The 20,887-nt window shown below is 46.3% G+C and overlaps 1 protein-coding gene across 3 annotated transcripts in view; it reads left to right on the forward strand.

Moving 5' to 3' along the window:
- The first annotated feature begins 202 nt into the window (after positions 1-202).
- The window catches only part of DOCK11 (dedicator of cytokinesis 11), a 185,764-nt gene continuing 165,079 nt past the window's right edge, over positions 203-20,887 (forward strand). For all 3 annotated transcript variants that reach the window (XM_057538105.1, XM_057538107.1, XM_057538106.1), the window contains exon 1: positions 203-457. In XM_057538105.1, the coding sequence (XP_057394088.1) occupies positions 356-457 (102 nt within the window). In that variant the 5' untranslated portion in view covers positions 203-355. The remainder of the gene's footprint in view (positions 458-20,887) is intronic.

Genomic DNA, 20,887 nt, shown 5'->3' on the forward strand with positions numbered 1-20,887 from the left:
TTGCCACTTCCCCCCTCTTCCCTCGTGACCCTCGCCCCCCCTCCAGTGCTCCCTCCCCCTCCACACACCCTTCCTCGCCAGACACGCCCTCCTCCTCGGGCTGCTCGCGCACGGAGCACAGGCTCTCTAGGGGAGGGAGCGGCCGCCGCCGTGGGGCCGGACGGCGAGCGAGCGAGGAAGGGAAGGAGGGAAAGAGGGAGGGGCAGCGGAGGGCGGGAGGGAGGAGCAGCGGGAGACGCGCCGCCGCCAAGCTGCGATGTGGCCGGCCGGCGAGTAAACACTTGGAGCAGCAGCGGCCGCGGCCGCCCCGGCCCGGGGCAGTGAACACGCCAGCCGAGACCTGCCCGCCGCTGCCATGGCCGAAGTGCGCAAATTCACCAAGCGGCTCAGCAAGCCCGGCACGGCGGCCGAGCTCCGGCAGAGCGTGTCGGAGGCCGTACGGGGCTCCGTAGTGCTGGTAAGTGGCCGGGGGACGGGGCGTCCCGGGGGACGCGCTCCGGGCGAGAGCGACCGGGCGGCTTCCCGCGCGCGCGCGCGGGGTCGGGACGGGAACGGCGTCGGCGGCGGCCGGCCGGTGCGCTCCGCGCTCTTTCTCCGTTTCAGTAAGTTTTCGCCTGGCCGCCGCTCGCCGGGGTCCGAGTCCCAGGCGCCCGCTGACAGCGCCGCGGCTGCCCCGCACGGGCTGGACGCCGACGGGCCGTCGGGGGCTCGGAACCTGGGCCCCGGCCGGGGGTGTGAGTTCGAGAGCGGACCCCGCGCTTCCCTAGACCCGGCACAAAGAGCCGGCGACCCGGGCGCGACGAGATCCAGAGTCCCTGCTGCCCGCACCTGAGGCAGCCTAGGCGGAAGGATGCGATGCCCGTTTTGCACATACACACACTCGCGCGCGCACACACACACACCGTGTACACAAAAAAAGAACCCCACCCAAAAAGCCCCGGGCGCCCAAGCTCCGGCGGGCGGTGAGAACAGAGGAAGCACAGCGACTTCCTCCTGCTACTGGGGAGAGGGTGGTGATGGGTGTAGAAGGGGTGCTGCTGCTGCCGCCGCCGCCGCTGCTGCCGCGGAGGGAGGGGATTGGAGACAACGGGTTTCCGGGGCGTGTGGGCGCGGGGTCTGCAGCCGCAGGGCGAGCGTGTCCTCTGGGACCCGAGAGCGCTCCAGAGGCAAGGAGATGGGGCCATGGGGGTTTGGGGGAAGATGGTGTGCGCCAGTCCAGGGATGGAGGACCTGGGCTCAGAGCCCCACCGCTCACGGCTGGGGGATGGGCATTGGAAAGCGCGCTGACCTCCTGGGAGCCTTTCCATCGCACCCTCAGCCTCATTCGGATTGTCTGACTGTGGAGCGCAGCGGACGGGTACTAACGGGCACTTGCCCCTTCTCCTGTTTTCAAGACACTCGTTGCCAATTTCCTGGACCAGTAGTCAAAACCTAAATAAGCAATCAGACTGGTTAATTAGCATTTGTTTTGTTGCTTTGGTTTTTTTGTTTGTTCGTTTTTGGCTCTCTCCATGCTGTCTACCTTACAGCGAGTCGTCTGCTGTGTTTAAATTTCACCATTAAGAGTGAGCTCTTTTTGTTAAAACAACTTATCATCGGAAGGGAACTTCACAGCTTTTCCTTGTAATTTTTCTGTTGATCTTCTAGAATCTGCGATAAAACCAACATTAAAGGGAGGCCAGGGGCCTGATCCCAACAGTGGAGAAAGTTGACATTAGTGGGAGTTCTGGAGGAGGATCAAAGGTAAAATATGTACCTTTGAGATAAAGATCTGATCCCTAATAGCTACAACTGTGCAAAGCCAAATGACTTTAAAGAAATCTCTCTATCGTAGCTGGACCCTTGGAAGTTTAATCCTGCTGTTTAGCAGAGCTAAAAACCCGGACCTTTAATGTTGTTTTAATGGACTTGGCTTATTGTGTGTCTCACTGATTTTAGAATGAGGTCCTGTTGGGGTCAGATTGGAACCTCGATTGTCATCACAGCCAGTTAAGAGAGGAAAGCAAGCTGTGGGTAGGGAATTTATACCAGGGCTCTCATCTCGGGTGATTGTTAACAAGTGATTCAGCCTCCCTAGCACAGGAAACGCTTTCCTAAATTCAGGAAGAAAACCTCGCTTAAGCAGGGGTGGCTGGCCCTCTACCACATCGTGTGAAGGGAGCCTGTGAAGTGGACAGATGGTCTCAAGAGAATAAATGGGACTCAGCAAACCTCCACGGGGATTTGACCAGCATTTGACCTGCCACCCTCAGCAGCGTAAAGTTGACAGTAGCATTCTTGTCCAGGGTTTTGGGTTTGAAAAAGAATTTGGGGTAACACGGGTGCCTTCCTAACCATTGACTCTTTGGCACAAAAAACTGTTAGTGGGAGGAGACTCTTCTGAGAGATACCGCCAACCTAGCTTACTTGGGACAAAGGCCACAGATTTTTTTTACCAGGCAAGGCACAGGAATGATATTTATTTACTACTCTGGTATGTGGTCCACACTGAGATTTTGGGAGGTGGGGAGAACCGATTCTAGGAATCTAAATCTATATCTGTTGAGCCCCTGCAACGTGCGAGGCACAATCCTAGATGCCCTAAAATTATGAGTGAGTGTGGATGACTTTATCTTCATTTGTTTCTGTTAGTTCCAACCTGGGTTGGGTCTGTGTGTATGTGTTTGTCAAGAGGACATCCAGATTATGTACATAAATCAGTTTTATCTTATTCATAGCACCTTAGTGAATGCTATTTTGAAGCAGTTCAGTCAACTAAGAGATAAGGAAACAGTCTTAAATGGAGTGTACTCTCCTAAATGGCTCTCTTTCTTGGCCCCTGCTTTTGACACCAAGAGCTCGTTAACCAAAGTTAGCAAAGCCATGGGTGGCTGGAGAGCGAGCGGACCACATTGCAGCTGCCATCCTAACGTCTGATTCTTTTCTGATTTAAGACCCAAAATGTTTATTAGGGACAGCTGAGGTAGGATTTACACTTGCTGCTGTAAACCCACGACATTCAAGTTAGGGCTTCAATATGGAGTCGCGTTTTCATTAGATTTCAATATGGAGTCATTCCTGCCGCAGAGCAAGCTTTCCTGTGGTGTATCTTTCACTAGAACTTGGAAAACCCACCAAGCTGAACAAATATACAGAATTTCCTGTTCAGGTGGTTTCTTTTTTTTTTTTTTTTTAACAATTATACCCTTTTTGGCATGTTGCTAACATCATTCAGTTTTGTTCACTGAAAAATTCAGAAGGCCTGGGCTATATATAGCATGTAGTTGTGTATTCAAACCTTCATTCAGTTATCAGTACTTCCTCAAATCTATTAACTATATGATGAAGCAGACAGAGAAAGAGAGACCGTTTCGTTGCTGCATTTTCTTTTTCTTTTCTTAATGAAAGACAGTTTTAACCCAGGCAAAGGGATAATTACAGAATTAACCACTGGCAGAGATTTCTCTAGAGAGACTTGGGGAGGAATATTATAACCTGAGAGTGTATGTGATTAACTGAGAAGTGTTTACATATATACACATTTTAAAATGCAGAGTTTCAACGCTGTTTTTGTTATAATTCAGGATGTAGCTCTTTGTGCCTCTGGGGGAACAAAGGCATTTGATAAACCTGTTGTATTCTGGCTGCCCTTGGGAGGAGTCCTTGTGTCAGCCTGGGAAGGTCACCTAGTAGGTGTTTAAATACTGTTGGCTTGCTGCTGCTGAATTTACCCTCAATTCCTTGTGCGCCAAAGGATCAGGAAAGAGTTGCTAGATATTATGGGTTGTAGCCCCTTGAGGCAGGGCAATGCATGCATGGTCCCCTGGCTGGCGCCTGGCCAGATGGCATATAACAAAGCCAGTGGAGAAAAGCTCTCCAAGAGCTGAGAATGGCCGAACAGGGTCTGCAGCTGTTGACACCCCCCTCCCCCCCCACTACCACCTTTGCAAGGAGTGTTCCTTAGGTTCGCATTTAGGGAAGGCCTGAAAATGAATCAGCTCCCCTGCTCCCTCTTCCCAGGGGAATTTGTGGAAAGTACTTAATTGAGGACGAAACAACTTACACGGTAGAATAAAGCCAGTTGCAACGGGCTTTGCCCACGAGTCTGCAGTTCAGAGACTTAGCTGGGCTCTGCATGCACTGACCCAGAGTGTGGGCGAGTAAGCATGAAATAGTCTTACTGCTCCCGTTGGCTCCTCCAGGTTTGGAGAAGGAAGGATCTGTCGGCCAGCCCAGTGCAGAGGTTGCTGTGAAGCCGGAGAGGCCTCCTTGCCCAACCTTCTTTGAAGCACCAAATAGTACTGAATAGAATTTCTTTTCCAAGCCGAGCATGTTAAACAAATTTATCATACAAACTTGTAAATAATTACTTCACTTACCCATATCTTATGAACATTTCTTCACGCCAGTGATACAAATCTACATAATCATGTTTAACGACTGCCAAAAATTCCACTGTGGGTGGACCATAGGTTAATCATCCTTTACTGTTTGGTGTCTTGAGAAGTTCTAATTTTGAGGAGTTATAAACATGAGCTCTCCAGTACAGTAGCTACTAGCCACCTGTGGCTATTTACATTTACGTTTGAATTAACTAAAAAATTAAAATTAATTTAAAAAATTTAAAAAGCAGCTCCTAAATTGCCCTTGCCACAGTTCAAGTGCTCAAGAGCCACGTGTGCCTAGTGGCTGGCCCGCGTAGGACAGCCCAGAGACAACACTTCCATCACTGCAGAAAGTTCTTCAGGACAGCTCTGGTATAAACATGAATTTGAATGAACATCTTTGAGCAGGCATTTTCAAACATGCTAGATTGTCCCTCTAGGATAAATTTCTAGCATTGGAGTTGCTTTGCTCAAACATTAGACACATTTTTAGCATTAACAATTCCTCTTAAACCTGCTGTTAAATTGCTCTGCAGAAAGTTGTTGACATTTGCCCTTCCGTCACCAGAAAGTGAGTGTTCCTTTTGCCCCCTCCCATGCCAACACCTGTAATTAATATTTTTTAACCTTTGCAATCTGGTAGGCAGTAAACGGCATATCACCGTTCTAATTTGCATTCCTTTGATTAGTCTTGAAGTTGACCAGGTTGGCATATGTTGATTAGCCATTTGTATTTCTTCTTTTGAGGATTTGAGTGAACCTTCTTACAGACTTATTTCCTGGTTTGTAATTCTCACACTAACAGTCTCTACCCCTAAGATTCTGTTTCGGTAAGTCTGGGCTGGGGCCAGGCATCTGTATTTTTAAAAACAACCCAAGGTGACTTTGATGTGCACAGAAATGCAGATCTAGACCACTTGCCTACTCAAGGCAGAAATGTCCCCCGTACCAGCCCTGACAAACGATGCCTAGCTTCTCCTTAAACGCTCTCCGCCCATTAGAGGGCTGGGTTAGAAACGGCTCTTGCGCTGAAATTTGTTCTCTGTAAGTTGCACCACTAGGCTAGGCCTAGCTCTGCCATTTGGAGCCGCACAGAATATGTTTGCTTCCTCTTTCACATGGCAACCCTTCAAATATTTGGAGACAGCCACCATGGCATTTTAAAATGCACTCTTCCCAAAGCCAAAGAGCCTTCATTTCTTTCCTTCCTTCCTTCCTCATGTGACTTGGTTTCAAGATGCTTCACCATCACGATCATCTTGTTTGGGCTCCTTTCCAAGGTTTCAGTGTCCTCCTTAAAGTGTGGGAGCCAGAGCCCAGGCTCAAGAGTCAGACCTGGGCTTGACTCTGCCCTCTGTCACCGGCTTGCATTGTGAACCGAAGCAAGTAACTGAGATCTCGTTTTCCTCATCTGTGAAATGGGGATAATAAATAGTTGTACTGACCTTGTGGAGTTCTTGTGGGGGTCAAAGAAGGTAATATTTGGAAAACGTCTGATGTATAAGTGATTCATAAAAGTTAAGGAGAGATCTAGTAAAAAAAAAGAAGTATTCTAGAAGGGTCTATCACAGATTACAGTGAAGAAGGAGGCAATATTTCATACCCATTCTGAATATGAGCCAAGAAGGCAGGGGCTGTGTGTTCCTGTCTATTCCCAGTGCCTCTCACAGCGGGAAATACATGGAAACAATATATAGGATGGACCAGGTGTTGGGTGCCTGGAGACCAGGTAACTGGGTAAAATATAGCTATATGGTTCTGGAGAGGGACAACAATGGCTTAGCTGAGGCAGTGACAATGGAGATAAGGCAGAAGAAGTAGGAGAAGTGATAAAATCATCAGGATTTAGTGATCCTTGAAGGGGGAGTAGAGGGGGGAAGGAAGAAGTGGGAGGAGGGGGGGGAGGTGGAGTCAAGATGACTGAGGTTTGTCAGCCCAGGTGACCAGGAGGGTCAGTGTGTTCCGCGAGAGGGGAAGGGAGAAGCAAATGAGCTGCCTCTTCTAGAGAGGGTCGTCAGGGCAAAGCCGAGTTACAGTTAAGGCGGTGGAGAGAACATTCTGGGGAAAGGCTGAGCCTCTAGTGTCGTGTTTTGGCAAAAGACTAGGGTTCTTGAGGACAGAGAAGAAAGTGTTCCAGATGGGATCAGGAAGGGGAGGAAGAGCCAGGGCTGAGCAGCCCGGCGGGCGGGCGAGGCGAGATTAGCTGATTGAAGAGGTTTGCACCTTTGGGGGTCGTTAGGGAAGTGGGAGGCAGGGCGGGGTGGGGGGGGAGGAACGGCCTCCCCAGGCAGGCTTCATGGGAAGTTAGGTCACCCCCTGGGCAGCTTCCCGTCCCAGGGTTCAGCCTGACCAGCCTCCTTCCCCAGGTGCCTGAAGAGGCTGGCTAGCGTGTGTCCTGCCCTTGAGGGACTCACAAGCCTGGGAGGGAGATGGGTTGTATGCAAATGAGTGTGAAATAGAGAAGATGGAAGCGGCAGGAGGCTAGTGGTTGGTGATGCTTCTATCTTCAGTTAGTTACATCATTTCTGCCCGGCCCCCGCCCCCTCATGGTCTTTTTTTGTGATCCTTAACATTTTTCAAGACGTTGGTCCTTTCTGGGTTCAACAATGTTAAATGAGGCCTTTGGCATTTCCCTCATTTACTGGGCTACAGAGGCCTTTTTTGGTTTTTTTTGATGGGAATGGGGAAAGTAAATGGCAGTGCCTGACACTCAGAGAAATTCACATACAGTGTACATGTGTAACTCACCTTGACATTCCTTGACCTGACCTCTGTGGGCTGCCGGAGCGCTCGCTACTTTCCCAGACCCCCAGAGCTCCACCTCGGGAGCCGCCCCGCCCCGCCAGGCTTGTTTGCGGGAATTCCGTTCAGAGGAGTCATTCACCTCCCTGGTCTTGCTTTCTTCTGAGACATAAAATGATCAGTAGGCATGTTGAAAAATTATTAGTTTTTTTGTTTGTTTTCTTTTTTCTTCTTCTTTTTTTTTTAAACACAGAGGGAAGGCCAGAAACCACAGGCGGGGAGAAAGCGCGAGAGCTGTTTCCCCTTTTCTGTAAATCCTAGTGGTAATTTTATGATACATCTCTGTTTGGGATTTAGATATCTTAGTTTCCTTTAGCTTTTGTCAGGAGTGCAGAGGGATTCATGGGTAACGTTGACCTGTCGCTTATATCAACCCAGAGCCAGATGCCTTTCCGATTCTTGCAGGGCCGCACCCTGGAGGCTCCCAGAGCAGGAACTGGGGCAAAGGGACAGTCTCATTCAGCTCCGTTGCCTGTGACTCGTGCTTAGTAGAGCACACTGGGCTCTGGAAGCTCACTGCCCGGGTTCAAAGTCCAGCTCGGCTGCTTACTAACTGGGTGACCTTGGGCCAGTTATTTCACCTTCTGTGCCTCGATAACCCTCTCGTGGGTTTGCGGAAAGGCTTGGACGAGTTGCATGCAAAGCACTGGGGACCGGGGCTTGGCACGTGGAAGGCACTGGACAACTGTTGGCTCGCATGCTTATTCCCGGGCTTGATGGCGTGCAGAAGGCTTTTGTGTATGTGTGGCACGTCAACCGGCAAAAGTAGACGGGTAGAAGGGAAGCAGGTACCCTTGCTTTTTTATTTCCCTGCTCCAGATCATGCCCCAAAGGGTGAGCCACATACATGGCTGAGCCAAGAATCATACCCTTCTTGGCAGAATAAGCTGGCTGCCCATGAGGTCCTGGGGAGCAGCCGTTCCCAGGCGGACTGGGTCATATCGAAGAGCCCAGTGGATGTGAGCTAGGGCTCTGGGTCTGTGGCAGTTCTTGCCTTCAGACTAGTCAGATGAGTGAGTGGGAAGACTAGTCATCTAGGGGGGAGGAACGCCCCAGCCTGTGCCCGGGGGGAGGTCCTCTGGTCTGGGGAACTTACGACAGTCTGTTCAGCGCGGTTTCTCCAAAAGCATGGATAGAGGAGCATTGGGCTCTGTATGGAAGAATAGAACTTGAACGCTCTTTCCTTTCCCTCTCAAAACTTTATTGACATGCCTTTTACTCATTAATCCTTACTTTAAAAAGAATCAAATGACTGTTGACATTCAAGTGCCTTTTTAAAGAGGTATTTTGGAAACATGTATTTTAGTGGGAACATTTTAAGCTTACAGGTCTTCTAAGAAATTAATATACTTTTCTATCCAGCTATCCCGGTTTTGTGGTAGCAGGATGAGTCCAATTAGGAATAGTGCGTGCAGGTTTCCAGCATAGTCAATACCGTGGAAAATATGCCAACTGTTCCAGGGACATGAGGTTGACCTACTATCTACGCACAGCCTCTCACAGTCACGCCAAAATTTGCTCTTAATGATTTCCTGCCATTCTTTACCACCTTGTTTTTATTGCTCATCGAGTTTATCGTTGACAGGAAGTTGTATTTTGGCCTTTCTCGACAGCTTATGTTGGACTGTATATGTTTCAAGCTGCAGAGAAATGTTTGAAGGTATTCTGATACTTCAGCTTTCCCCTCCTGTTGCTTTCCGTAGTGACTAAAAGATTTGACTGGGTGAGATTTAACTAAGAAGTCAGATGTTCTTCTAAGCCTCTGAGACAGAACATCTTTATTTGAAGTGCTTCAGCAAAGTGTGTCAGGAGGCTGGGGAATGCCTTTGTACGAAATGGTGGTTGGATAATGACAAGACCTTGTATTTTTATAGCCCCGATCTTATGATGAGTTAAAAATGCTGTTATGCCTCTGACCTCGCATGTTCTTCCAGGTCACTGTGAAACGCGTACCACATTGTCATCACCTGTCTCCCATCAGTGGGGAAACAGAGGCATGGTTTCAAGTGAGGCAGGCTGTAGGCCACCCAAGTTTGCTAAATGACAGAACAGGTAATGAACTCCGGGTGTCTCAATTTCTTTGGCATAATCAGGTAAAGAAGCACTAGCTCCTGGGCCAGATTCCACAATAGAACGGGTGGAGGAAGCTCTCTTTGTGTGGTTTTGGTAATGATCTCCTCCTGTTGGGAAACAGTGTTTATTTCTGAACAAGCTTAGGTCTCTGTAGTGGGAAAGTAGGAGGTGAGGACAGGAAAAAAAAAAAAAGAGGGGTGGGGTTGTTACTGAGAAATGTGGGCAAGATCAGTATAGATTTTTCCTTGCCAAAGTTAGCCTAAGGATTTTGAGAAATTTTTGCAATTGGCCGTTCTTCCTTTCTTTGCTATTTGACTAGCTATATGGGGGAAAAAATCTCTGGAACACTGGCTCTGCCGAGGTACCTGGGATCATTTTCAGGGAACTGTTTTTATGATTTTTTTCAAGCAGGTTAGTGCCGTCCAAAAATAACAACATATATATTTCTCTCCATGCCTTTTATATTAGCCGTGTAGTTTTCCCACTTGAGAAACTGCCAGCTTTATGTCTTACAGGACCTGTTGTCAATGTTCATGGCGTGAGTGGAACAGTGTGGTTGGCAAAACCAGTTTATTTTCATAGGTTAACAAGTTCCGAAGGCTTCGGTCCATTAAATGGTTTCCTAGAGACCAGAAGGAGGGAATACCACCTTCTAAGTTGCCTAACTTACCACCAAGAAAGCACTTAAATCCAGGAGGGCTCTCAATCAACTGTTGCGAAAATTGAACAAAATGGTTATTTGAAAGCTCATAGGCGCCCGCAGCTCTCCTTCTGGCCAGAGGAGTGTTTAGATCATGCTCTATTGCTTGTGGAGCAAAGAAGTTTCTCCCTGCTAACCTGACCCCAAGGGAGAATCGCTCCTCCACTGCTAGTGACCTGCGTGACTGCTTACAGAGGAGCTCTCTGCCTCTGTCTTCGCCTTCCAAACAAAGTGAAACGGGGTCTGGCAGAATTCTCACCGGGAGAGCCGGGGGAGAATTCCGTAGGGCTTTGTCGCCTCAGTTCTGCGATAGAGGCCCAGCTCCCTCCCCCTGCTTCCTCTGTGTGGACTCGGATGTCCACTGCCAGGATGTCCACTGCCAGCCCGGCACCGCCCCAGGCCCAGAGACTCGTCAGGGCCTAAGCAGGGGACATCAGAAAACTCGTATTCAGAGCTCCGGATCTGGGCCTTAAGTCCCCTAGGCTACTGGTTCTGCCCGATCTGTAAAATCCATTTCCGGTCACTGGGTTTTGTCTTCTTCCTTGTCCTCTTGTGTCACTGTCCCAGTCACTGTATCCTTGAATTGACCCCCTACCCCATATCTAACCCTCTGTCTTGGTTTGCCGGCCAATTGCCCAGCTCCTCTAGGAGAGTTCTCGTCTTGTTGCTGGTCCTGAGGAGGCCTGTCCTACACTCACCATGACCGCACAACAGCTTGAGCTTAGCACGCTGGGTGTCTGCTTAGAGAACTCAGAAAAGGCAGAGTACTTGAGATGAGGAGTTCCAGCAGTGACCCTGCTGAGAGTTGCACTAGATGCATGGCCTGTTAGTTTCCCATGGCCACTATAACACATTGCTGCAAACTCAGTGTCTCAAAACAACACAGATTTACTAAACTCACAGTTCTGGAGGTTGGAAGTCTGAAACGGTTTTAAGTGGGCTAACGCCAAGGTGTCTGTAAGTCCTCACTCCCTCCCAGAAGCTCTAGGGGAGAATCTGTTACCGTGCGTTTCACAGCTTCTAGAGGCTGCCTGCATTCCTTGGCTTGTGGCCCCTTCCTCCATCTTCAAGCCAGCAATGTCTGGTCAAGTCTTTCTCACATCATATCATACTGACACTGCTTCTGTCATCACATCTCCTTCTCTGATTCTGACTCTTCTTCCTTCCTTCCTCCCTCCCTCACTTAGAAGGACTCTTATGATTGATTACCTTGGTCCCACCAGGATAATTAGTTAGGATAATCTCCCCATCTCAAAATCCTTAACTTGATTACATCTGCAGAATCCCTTTGCTATGTAATATAACATAGTCACAAATTCCAGGGATTAAGAAGTGGACAGCTTTGGGAAACCATTGCTGGAGGTTGAGGAATGGTGGAATTCTAGGGTCACATGGGTTTCCAGCATGGATACTGACCTTGTGGTGGAGGAGGAACACGGGTCTGATAGACTGGCAAACTGCGAGCCAGGTGCAAAAGTCTTCACAGAATAAGAATGAGAAAGCACAAACCCTTTTGAGAATTTTGGCTGAAAGAAAGCAATATAGGTTTGCAGTCTGCAGTTTCAATTTGGATGTTTTCTTAAATTCTTCATGATTAAAAAATTTTTTTCCCACACAAAAGTCCCTCAGTCTGGAGTTCTTGTAAGTGGGCACTGCTTTCAGACTTGAGGTGTTTCAAGATACAAGCTGGCCAGACACTTGGCAGGCACTTAGCCAGTTTAGGCCTATGGAATTTTCCACCCTCAGCTAAAGAGTAAAGAGGTAAGGGGGTGGGTGTGTGTATTGAAAAGAGAAAAGGATGGTTTCACATCAGAGAGGATAACTTTGGCTGACAAGCCCCAAGACACCTCTCATGTGTCCTGTGTGAGAGACACTTCACCCATCCTGAAGGTCAAGTTAGACTGGGCATGGCCCTCCTGCATTTTCAAGGTAATTGGCAGACCCCTTCCCAGAAATGGGTTTCTAAAACACATGATTCGAGAAGCAGAGAGAAGGACTGGAAAATCTCTCTGATTCCTTCTGTCTTCATGATGATTTCAATTGAGAGAGAAATTGAAACTTCCTGTCTCATTCACCAAGTCCAGTCGCTGCCATCTTAGAGACACACACTGCAAAAGCTTGCTGGCTGATCACATTTGCACCAGCCCTCCTCACACTGGCCATGACAATATACCTGATAAGCTGATGGCAGAGAGCCTACTGTCCTGAAGAAGCACTCTATCATCGATGTGGATTGCATTTTCTATTTTTACATCAGTTCTAATTGGCCATGGCTATATTTCTCCGAGGCCGGGCATATCTTTTTCCAGACCCTTGGATAACTGGCTGAAATGTACTGAAAAACATTTTGTAAAAGGTTGGGAAACCCCCAGATTTTGTTTAAAAATCTGTACCGACAAAATATACATTAACCATCTTCACTTTCTCCTGTTCCAGTCTTCCTTTCTTTTCTCCTCAATAGGAAAATAGTTCCAATTCTCCTTATAAGCCAACTCAATTAAAAAATTCAGATGCTTGCAGTGGAATTATCTTGAAATTTTTTCTAATGTATTTAGATACTACTAATCTCTAGGATGTGAAAAGGTATTAACTGTAATCCTATTTAAATCTTCTTTAGAGACTGATGTTCATTTTCTTTATGTTACAGGTTCTTGCCCTTCAACCTGGCTTATTTTGTTACAGTTTATTTCATATTATTTTACTGAGTTACTCCTTTCTGGTTTGAAGTTTTTCCTTTTTCACTGGCCCTCATCTGAACTTCATGGCTTAGGGATAGTAGGCATTGGATCAATGACCTTCGTGACAGAGTTGATGCCTCAGGACTCTGGAACATCTGGGAGTGTGGTATATACCAGAAGAAACTAGAAAGCAAATGTCTTTGAGAGTGAGCTAGGAGAGAGAGAGAGAGAGAGAGAGAGAGAGAGAGAGAGAGAGAGAGAGAGGTGGGGGGGAGGGGAGAGGCGTGCTGAGCTATGGGAGATAGCAAGCTGCCTTAGCTGAAGGAAAAGAGAGATACTTTCCTTCGGGTCATGCTAAAATCCCAAGGGAAATGCTTTTAGGACTGTTGCTTGAATTGAAGCAGAGAATCTATTTCTACTGATTTCTTTTTAATACATTGGATCTACTTAGGGCAAGGATGGGGGTGGGGTGGGGGAAGTGAAGACAAGGACTTAATCTGAGGAAACTAAAGGATAAAAATAAGTGAAGATGGAAGGAAGGGATTTTTTCCCCCTCATTATAATAGACCAAGAGACCAGAGATGAAAATATTAACAATATTTAATGAGGGTAGCAGTATAGTTTTAGATTCAGACCGGAAGAAATCCACCCCTGTAGAAGTTGTGCTAGGTAAATGGAACAGTTTTGTGTGGGATGGTGGCAGTGCACGCTGTCAACTCGCATAATTCAAGACCCCAAATTAATTAGTTAAGGAATGTGGAGGACACTTCTATGTAGTTCTCCGCCGTATGTGTTAGTTGGAACCCAATTCTCCGACTTGGGGGTTTAAGACTTGTGACCACCGGAAACCTGTAGAGGCCAGATTTCTTTTGGGAGTCAAGGGTTGGCTGGCCCTCACTTCCTCCATCTTCCGGTAGAAGAAGGGCAACAGTTCACACCTATTCCAGATCCGTATTTCTCAAGGCAGCAAACCCTGCTAGACAGGAATGGGGGCCGTGGAGGCAGGTCTCCGAGGCCTTGAGACTTGCTCTGAGCGAGGCGCCCACTGGCGCAGGATTCCTTTAGCTGACTTCGTGCTCGCCCTGCCAGATTTCTTTCTTTCTCTTTCCGCCTTCCACTGACCACTGACTGTTCTCCCCTCATTCTGATCTTCCTCAAGTGCTGCTCCTGGCGGCCCTCACCTCTCTGCGCTGTGACCTTCCAGGAAAAGCTTCTGCATATTTGGCTCCAGTGTCACCAGCCCTGTGCTCTGGAAACTTCCTTCCACGGTGGGCACTCTCTCACTCACCCCGTCTCATCTTTTTCTCACCTCTTCCTTCCCTCTCTCCTCCGTGTTTGGTCATAAAGTGTTCTCTGGGGGACAGGGCCGGCACTGTGTTTATTGTTTTTAACCTTTTCTTTAGACAAGGATGGAAAATTCCAAAGGCCTGAGCTAGTGATGGCTGGGTGCCTTTTCTGGAAATCCAATGGCCTGGATGCTAAGGGAATGTTGTGGAGCTACACATCTGGCAAGGTTGTCCTGGCTAAAATGTCCTGGCTTTGTATTTAGTTCCAACTAAAAGAAGCGGAGATTCTGTCTGCGGAAGTATGGAATAAGAATGAAGAGTTTAAGAAATGATATAATTACCACTCCAGAGCCCAGTATACGTCACTTTGTGTGTGTGTGTGTGTGTGTGTGTGTGTGTGTGTGTGTTTGCTGGGTTTTATTGGGAAAGAGTGGCCTTTGGCTTAGTAGACCTTTCAGAAGTGAAACCTTCCTCATGAGAGACAAGCAAAGTTCCTGCGGCTCAATTTAATGGAGGATTTTGCTTTCTTGGGGTGATGAGTTGGCAGAGGCCGTGCACGTTTCAGAGCAACCAGGGACATTTCAGAGTGTCTCCTGGGGGGCACGAGTGTCCTCCCAGTTGACACCAGGTGGGATGGAATAGGTCTACCTCACTGTCACGGATCTTGCCCCACCCTGGAGAAATCATTTAGGCACGATCTCGTCCACATGTCCCTAGGGGTATGACGTATCAGAGTGGACCATCTTGACAGTAAGCAAAGCAGTTATTGTCTTGAAATAGCTAGAAACTGACCCACCATTCTGCTGCCTCTCAGGAAAGGATGAGGGAAAATCACAAAATCCCCAAACCCATAAAAATACCAACTCTATCTGCCTTGGCTCCACGTTACTGGAAATGAGCGCCCAGATTTCCTAGCAGGCCTTCCTGTTCCTTCCTGTCTACCAGGAAGGCCCGTCCCATTTTTTTTTTTAATTTTTATTTATTTATTTATTCATTTATTTTTGGCTGTGTTGGGTCTTCGTTTCTGTGCGAGGGCTTTCCCTAGTTGCGGCAAGTGGGGGCCACTCTTCACCGCGGTGCGCGGGCCTCTCACTGTCGCGGCCTCTCTTGTTGCGGAGCACAAGCTCCAGACGCGCAGGCTCAGTAGTTGTGGCTCACAGGCCTAGTTGCTCCGTGGCATGTGGGATCTTCCCAGACCAGGGCTCGAACCCGTGTCCCCTGCGTTGGCAGGCAGATTCTCAACCACTGCGCCACCAGGGAAGCCCCCATCCCATTTTTGAATTCTCTTCTCCCACCACATTCCTTCCTGTCACCTGAGCTCTAGCTGTGCTGGACCACTACTGTTCCCCAAACACACTCTAAACTTTCTCATCTCCATGCCTTCGCACATGCTGACTCCTCTTCCTAGAATGCCCTTCCAGCCCCTTCCCTGCTAAAGGGAACCCTATCTGTCCTGCAGGACTTAGGTCAAATGGCCATCCCTCACCCCCCCACATTTGGAGCAAGTTGCTCCTTCTATAGGCCCATAGCCTCCTGCTACTTGTATTGCTTTCCTGTGACTGTCGTAAAAAATGACCACCAACTCGGTGGCTTAAAAACCACGAAGGGCTTCCCTGGTGGCGTAGTGGTTGAGAGTCTGCCTGCCAATGCAGGGGTCACGGGTTCGAGCCGTGGTCTGGGAGGATCCCACATGCCGCGGAGCAACTGGGCCCGTGAGCCACAATTACTGAGCCTGTGCGTCTGGAGCCTGTGCTCCGCAACAGGAGAGGCCGTGATAATGAGAGGCCCGCGCACCGCGATGAAGAGTGGCCCTCACTTGCCACAACTAGAGAAAGCCCTCGTGCAGAAATGAAGACCCAACACAGCCATAAATAAATAAATAAATAAATAAAATAAACGTTAAAAAAAAAACAAAAAACAAAAACAAAAACCACGAATTGATTCTCTTATAGTTCTGGAGGCTGGAAGTCCAAAATCAGTATCAGTGGGCCACATTCCCTCTGGAGAATTTAGGGCAAGTTCCGTACCTTGCCTCTCCCACCTCTGGTCACTGCCAGCATTCCCTGGCTTGTGGCTGCATCACTTTAGTTTCTGCCTCTGTGAGTCGCATGGCCCGCTATTTGGTCGTGTCAAATCTCCCTCTGCCTTTTTCTTATAAGGACATATGTGATGGCGTTTAGGGCCCACCTCGATAATCCAGGATGATCTCTTCATCTTGAGACCCTTATGAACTCGATCACATGTTAAAGACCCTTTTGCCATAAGGTATCATTTGCAGGTTCCAGGGATTAGGATGGGGACATAGCTTGGCGAGGGGGGGGCATTTTTCAGCCTACCATTCCAGTTCTCCAGTTTTACAGAGGATTGATTTCATTCTGCCTCATAACTATGGCTGACAACTTCTCTCGTCCATTAGCATGTAAATGCCTTAAGGAGTGGGCAGGAGAGTAGAAGGAGCTAATGCATAGGCACCAGAGTGCCAGAAAGGCCCAGTGATTCCACTGACCCTCTCTGTTACCTTGGACAGGCTGTTTAACTTTGTGGAACCTCCTTGTGCTCATTTGTAAAATGGAGCTAATATCAACCTCAATGGGCCTTGCCAAGTTGTTTATAATGGCAAAACAGCAACCGCCCCCCTCCCCAAGCTTAAACAACCTGAATGTTCAAAAGTAAAATGTACATCCATACACCAGAAAATCATGCAGTCATTAAAATGACATCTGTATTAATTATTGACATGGGAAAAAGTTTAGGTTATGAAACACCATGCAAAGTATGATCGTATTTTTGTAAAATAATGCTTATGTGATATATGTGACTTTAGTTACTTAACCACTCTCTGCCTCAGTTTTCCCATCTGTAAAATGGAGATGATGATAGATAGTACCGACTTCACAAGGTTGATATAAGGATTGAGTAAAATAATACAGTAATACACTTAGAATAATGCCTGGAACATAGGAAGTGCTGAATAAATGTTAGCTGTTAGTATTACTGTTATATTCAAAGAAAACATTCTCAAAGGGAATGCCTGTGTTTATAATATATGTGAGTATATAGAATATTAACAGTGCATATCTCTGGGTGGTGGGATTATGAGTAAATTTTATTCTTGCTTTACATTTTCTGTTTTTAAAATGTATTATTTCTGTAATCAGAAAAAGTAGAATTCAGGAAAAGCTCCACACTTACTTTTCAGGCTTGCTATATTTCTCTGATATATATAAATGCATATGTATGTGGCATATAGTATCTATATAGTAATTAGCCTGGTGCTGTTATTATTAAAATAACTTCTCCTATAATCCTTCAGCTCCTTGCCCGTTGCTTTGCACGTCTCACATTCTCTGTGTCTTGAATCAATAAAATTAGGATGGCCTAGAAATTAGAGACTTCAATTCCCATTTGCTTTTCATTCCTATCTGCTTAAGTATTCCTCCAATTTTGATCGTAATGGGTTCTCTATAAAGTGAAGTTTCAAAGGGTTTATGTATATGTATATACACACACACAGTATATGTGCCTGTATGTCTACATCTGTGTAATGTTTCATATTATCTTCACAGTTTTTGAGAGGTGGAAATGCCTACCCTGAATTTTCTGAAATGTAAATTAAAATTGGTCTCATCTTTCTTGCATGTGACCTGTGTCTTAGGCTGTCGATACTGTAGTCATCCTTTTCTGCCATTAATATGATCAATCACAAGAGGGACTTAAATTTCAAGTATAGCTAATTAATAGGTGATATGCATTGATATTGCAAGGATTTCTGGTTGCCATTTTCCTGAGTTCAAAATTGCTGTATCTTTGTTCTTTTATTTAAAAATAATCTTAGATTTTTTGTGGATTTAAAACAAATAGATGGGAGAATTATGGATGAATTAGGAATTATGGATGAAATGGAAGGTCTTGCCTCTGACATTTCAGATAATTACATTATGCTGCAGATCTTGGTAAGCAGGGTCTCTTTTCCTCTCTGTACTGTGTGCCCTTTTTCTTCCCTATCAGCATGTACATCCTTGAGTTCATTTCTTTTTCGTTGCCTTTGTCCTTCTGTCTTGTCTTTTCCCCACCACGTTTCTTCCTGTTTTCTCTCCAGCACCCACTCTGATCATAATATAAAACTGATATATGAAAATTGATCTGTTGTATTTAAACGGAGTTTTGAATATTTTCTCTTCATAACTTAAAAAGCAGCAGAGAGGGAGGCATGAATAGGGCGAGCACAGAGGAATTTTAAAGCAGTGAAACTATTCTGTATGATACTCTGATGGGAGATACGTGTTATTATATGTTTGTCCAAATCCATAGAAGGTACAACACCAAGAGTGAATCCTAGTGTAAGCTCTGGACTTTGGGTGATTAAGAGGGTCAGTGATGGTTCATCGCTTGTAACAAATGTATCACTGTGATGGGGGATGTTGATATGGGGAAGGCTGTGCTGTGCACGTCGGTGGGGGTACATGGGAACTGAACTCTGTACTTTCAATTTGTCTGTGAACCTAAAACTGATAGAAAAATTACAGTCTATTTTTTAAAAATACTATGCATGAAATATTTCATGTTTGGAAAAAAATAAACTTAAACGTAGTTCTTTTGTGCTTATGTGGACCTTTACTTTTTTTGCCTGTTAATGGTGCTAATTTTTTTTCCCCATCCCTGGTAGTTTGGAAGGTGGCATTCCCAGCTTTCTTGCCAACTTGTTTGGCATAATTATGAAGACTAACAAATGTGGTTTGAAGACTTTGGGTGAAGAGTGCTAGGTAAAAAGCAAAGCGATTTTATTGTTAGAGTGGGGGAATTGTGAGTCAGAAATTGTAAGGTCAACTCCTCACTGTACGACCTTGGAGGCAATGAAATGGGTATAAGAATCACTGAAGTCATGGTGAAGAGGTACCTGTAATTAAATTCAGCCTTTGGTACAGCTGTGTTTGCTCAATGAAGCCCATGTGCAAATCCAATCATTCAGCATACATTAGGGGAATCTGATTTTTGAATAAATTTGATTGGAAGCCTTTGGCAAAGCAAAGAATCCTTTTGTAATGCAAATGGCCACCCGCTAATTTATGTCTTTTGTAAGGTAGGATTTAATGCTTTAAGCTTATACAATTCCTCTGCCATTTAAAATCAGATTGTTTTGGTGCCCCAGAGAGAAGAATTGCTCTGGGAAGTTGCATTAACTCCTTCAGCCCTGAGGAAACCATTTAGTCACTTATTGTTTCTGAGAACTAAATTAATACCCGTGTCACCTGAAAGATTTAAAATACCCTTTGTAAGTGGCTCCTTAGTCTCTGAAAGAACATGACTCATTCCTTCATTGTAACCTGAAAGAAATCCAAGTGTCAGAAGACACTGGGAAATGGACTTAAGTTATACTTCTAAACATCGATACTAGAGGTTTTAAATGTTAGGAAACCAATATGATACGGGTTAAAAGTTGATGGTTGGAGCCACTATATGAGGATGTGGCTGAAAGGGCAAGGGGTGGATTGAGAGTCCTTTCTAGCATATTCCTTGGGAAATTCTTGCTGGCGGCATTAAGAGTCTTGCGCTCTAGTTGAATTCGATATACCATGGGTTGTCTTATTCTTTTGCCCAGGGCGCCCACCTTGACCCCCCGCGTTTCTGACTGCCCCATGTTTATACATGGCTCCATAACGTTCCTTCTTAGGCCTACTTCCCCCTCAAGCAGCCTTTGGATCCTTCTTCTGCACGTGACCAGTGAAAGGAAACTAAGTGTATTAGAACAAGTCTTGTGTTAGTGCTGGGAGATAGATTGCATTCCCGTACCTCTTAAAACCCATGTTCTTGACAATGTAAAATAGGGCTGTGGAGGGTGAGATTGTCCAAGTCTGGGTCAGCCATTGCCTTTCACTGACCCCAGTGGATGCTGCTTAATGGAAAAATATGATCAGGGTTCACCCTATGGAATCATTGCTTAATATTGTAGATGACTCATTGGAACTAGTGTGTTAGAAAATCACTTCCAGATGTGTCACAGAAACTTTTCCAAAAGGGAGAACTAAACTCTGGAAAACTGCGTTAGTTTTCTTTTTTCTTTTTATGCTCTTAGCGCCAGAATCAAATCTTCCTGTAGAGGGTTAGTCAACATATATTTGGAGTTCTAAGTAGTATGATCCTGTTCACTTACTGTGAGACTGGCACCCATCTTCTCTCAACGATGAATGGTCTGGAAGCCTTACCTAGTCCCTCCGGCGCTGGCCTCATTCTTTATCGTTATCAGCAAACATCTATGGAGCATTCCTATGTGAAGGCTCGTTGCTAGGTCCTGTGAGGGGTAGAAGAAATATCTAGTTGAAGAGCAGTAGAAGTACGGGTGATACAGCAACGTGACTGAGAATGTGAGCTCTGGTGTCAGCGTCTGAGTTGAAATGCCACTCTGGTTGGAGAGTGTTGAGAAAGTTACTTAACTTTCTAAATAAGTCTCAGTTTCTTGGTCTATAAAATGGGAGTGACAGTGATAATAATACCTACTTCATGAGGTGAGCCGGAGGCCTAAATGACACAATTCATGGTAAACGCTTGGCATCGGCTATGTAAGTGTTAGCTATTATTATTCATCTGCTTTGTCCCCATGTGTAGTTTGGGTGTGTTCGTGTGTGAAAGAACATGAAACATGAGTTGTTGACTGATGCCCTCCAAGAAGCAACTCCAGTGTATGCTTTTGTGAGTTTCTCTTGAACGTGATCTCACTCCAGCAGAGAATTCGCCGGCCTCTCTTAGTCAGTGAATTTTGAGTTGGGCTGTCTGAAAAGAGATAATGGGTTGTCATCTCTTCAGAGGCACAGGATGACAGATCTTGCAGATTACGCAATGATCAGAAGGAAAGTATTCATAAGTAGCACAGCCTGGAGCCCTTGTAAAAGCCCAGCCTGCTTCAACAAGGTGCCATTGGTAAATAAAATCTTACGATTTCCAGCCTACTTATTTTTTCACAACTTACCTGTTACCATGTTGCATTCG

This window comes from Balaenoptera acutorostrata, chromosome X, assembly GCF_949987535.1.
Source record: "Balaenoptera acutorostrata chromosome X, mBalAcu1.1, whole genome shotgun sequence".
In the NCBI taxonomy this organism is placed as follows: Eukaryota; Metazoa; Chordata; class Mammalia; order Artiodactyla; family Balaenopteridae; genus Balaenoptera; species Balaenoptera acutorostrata.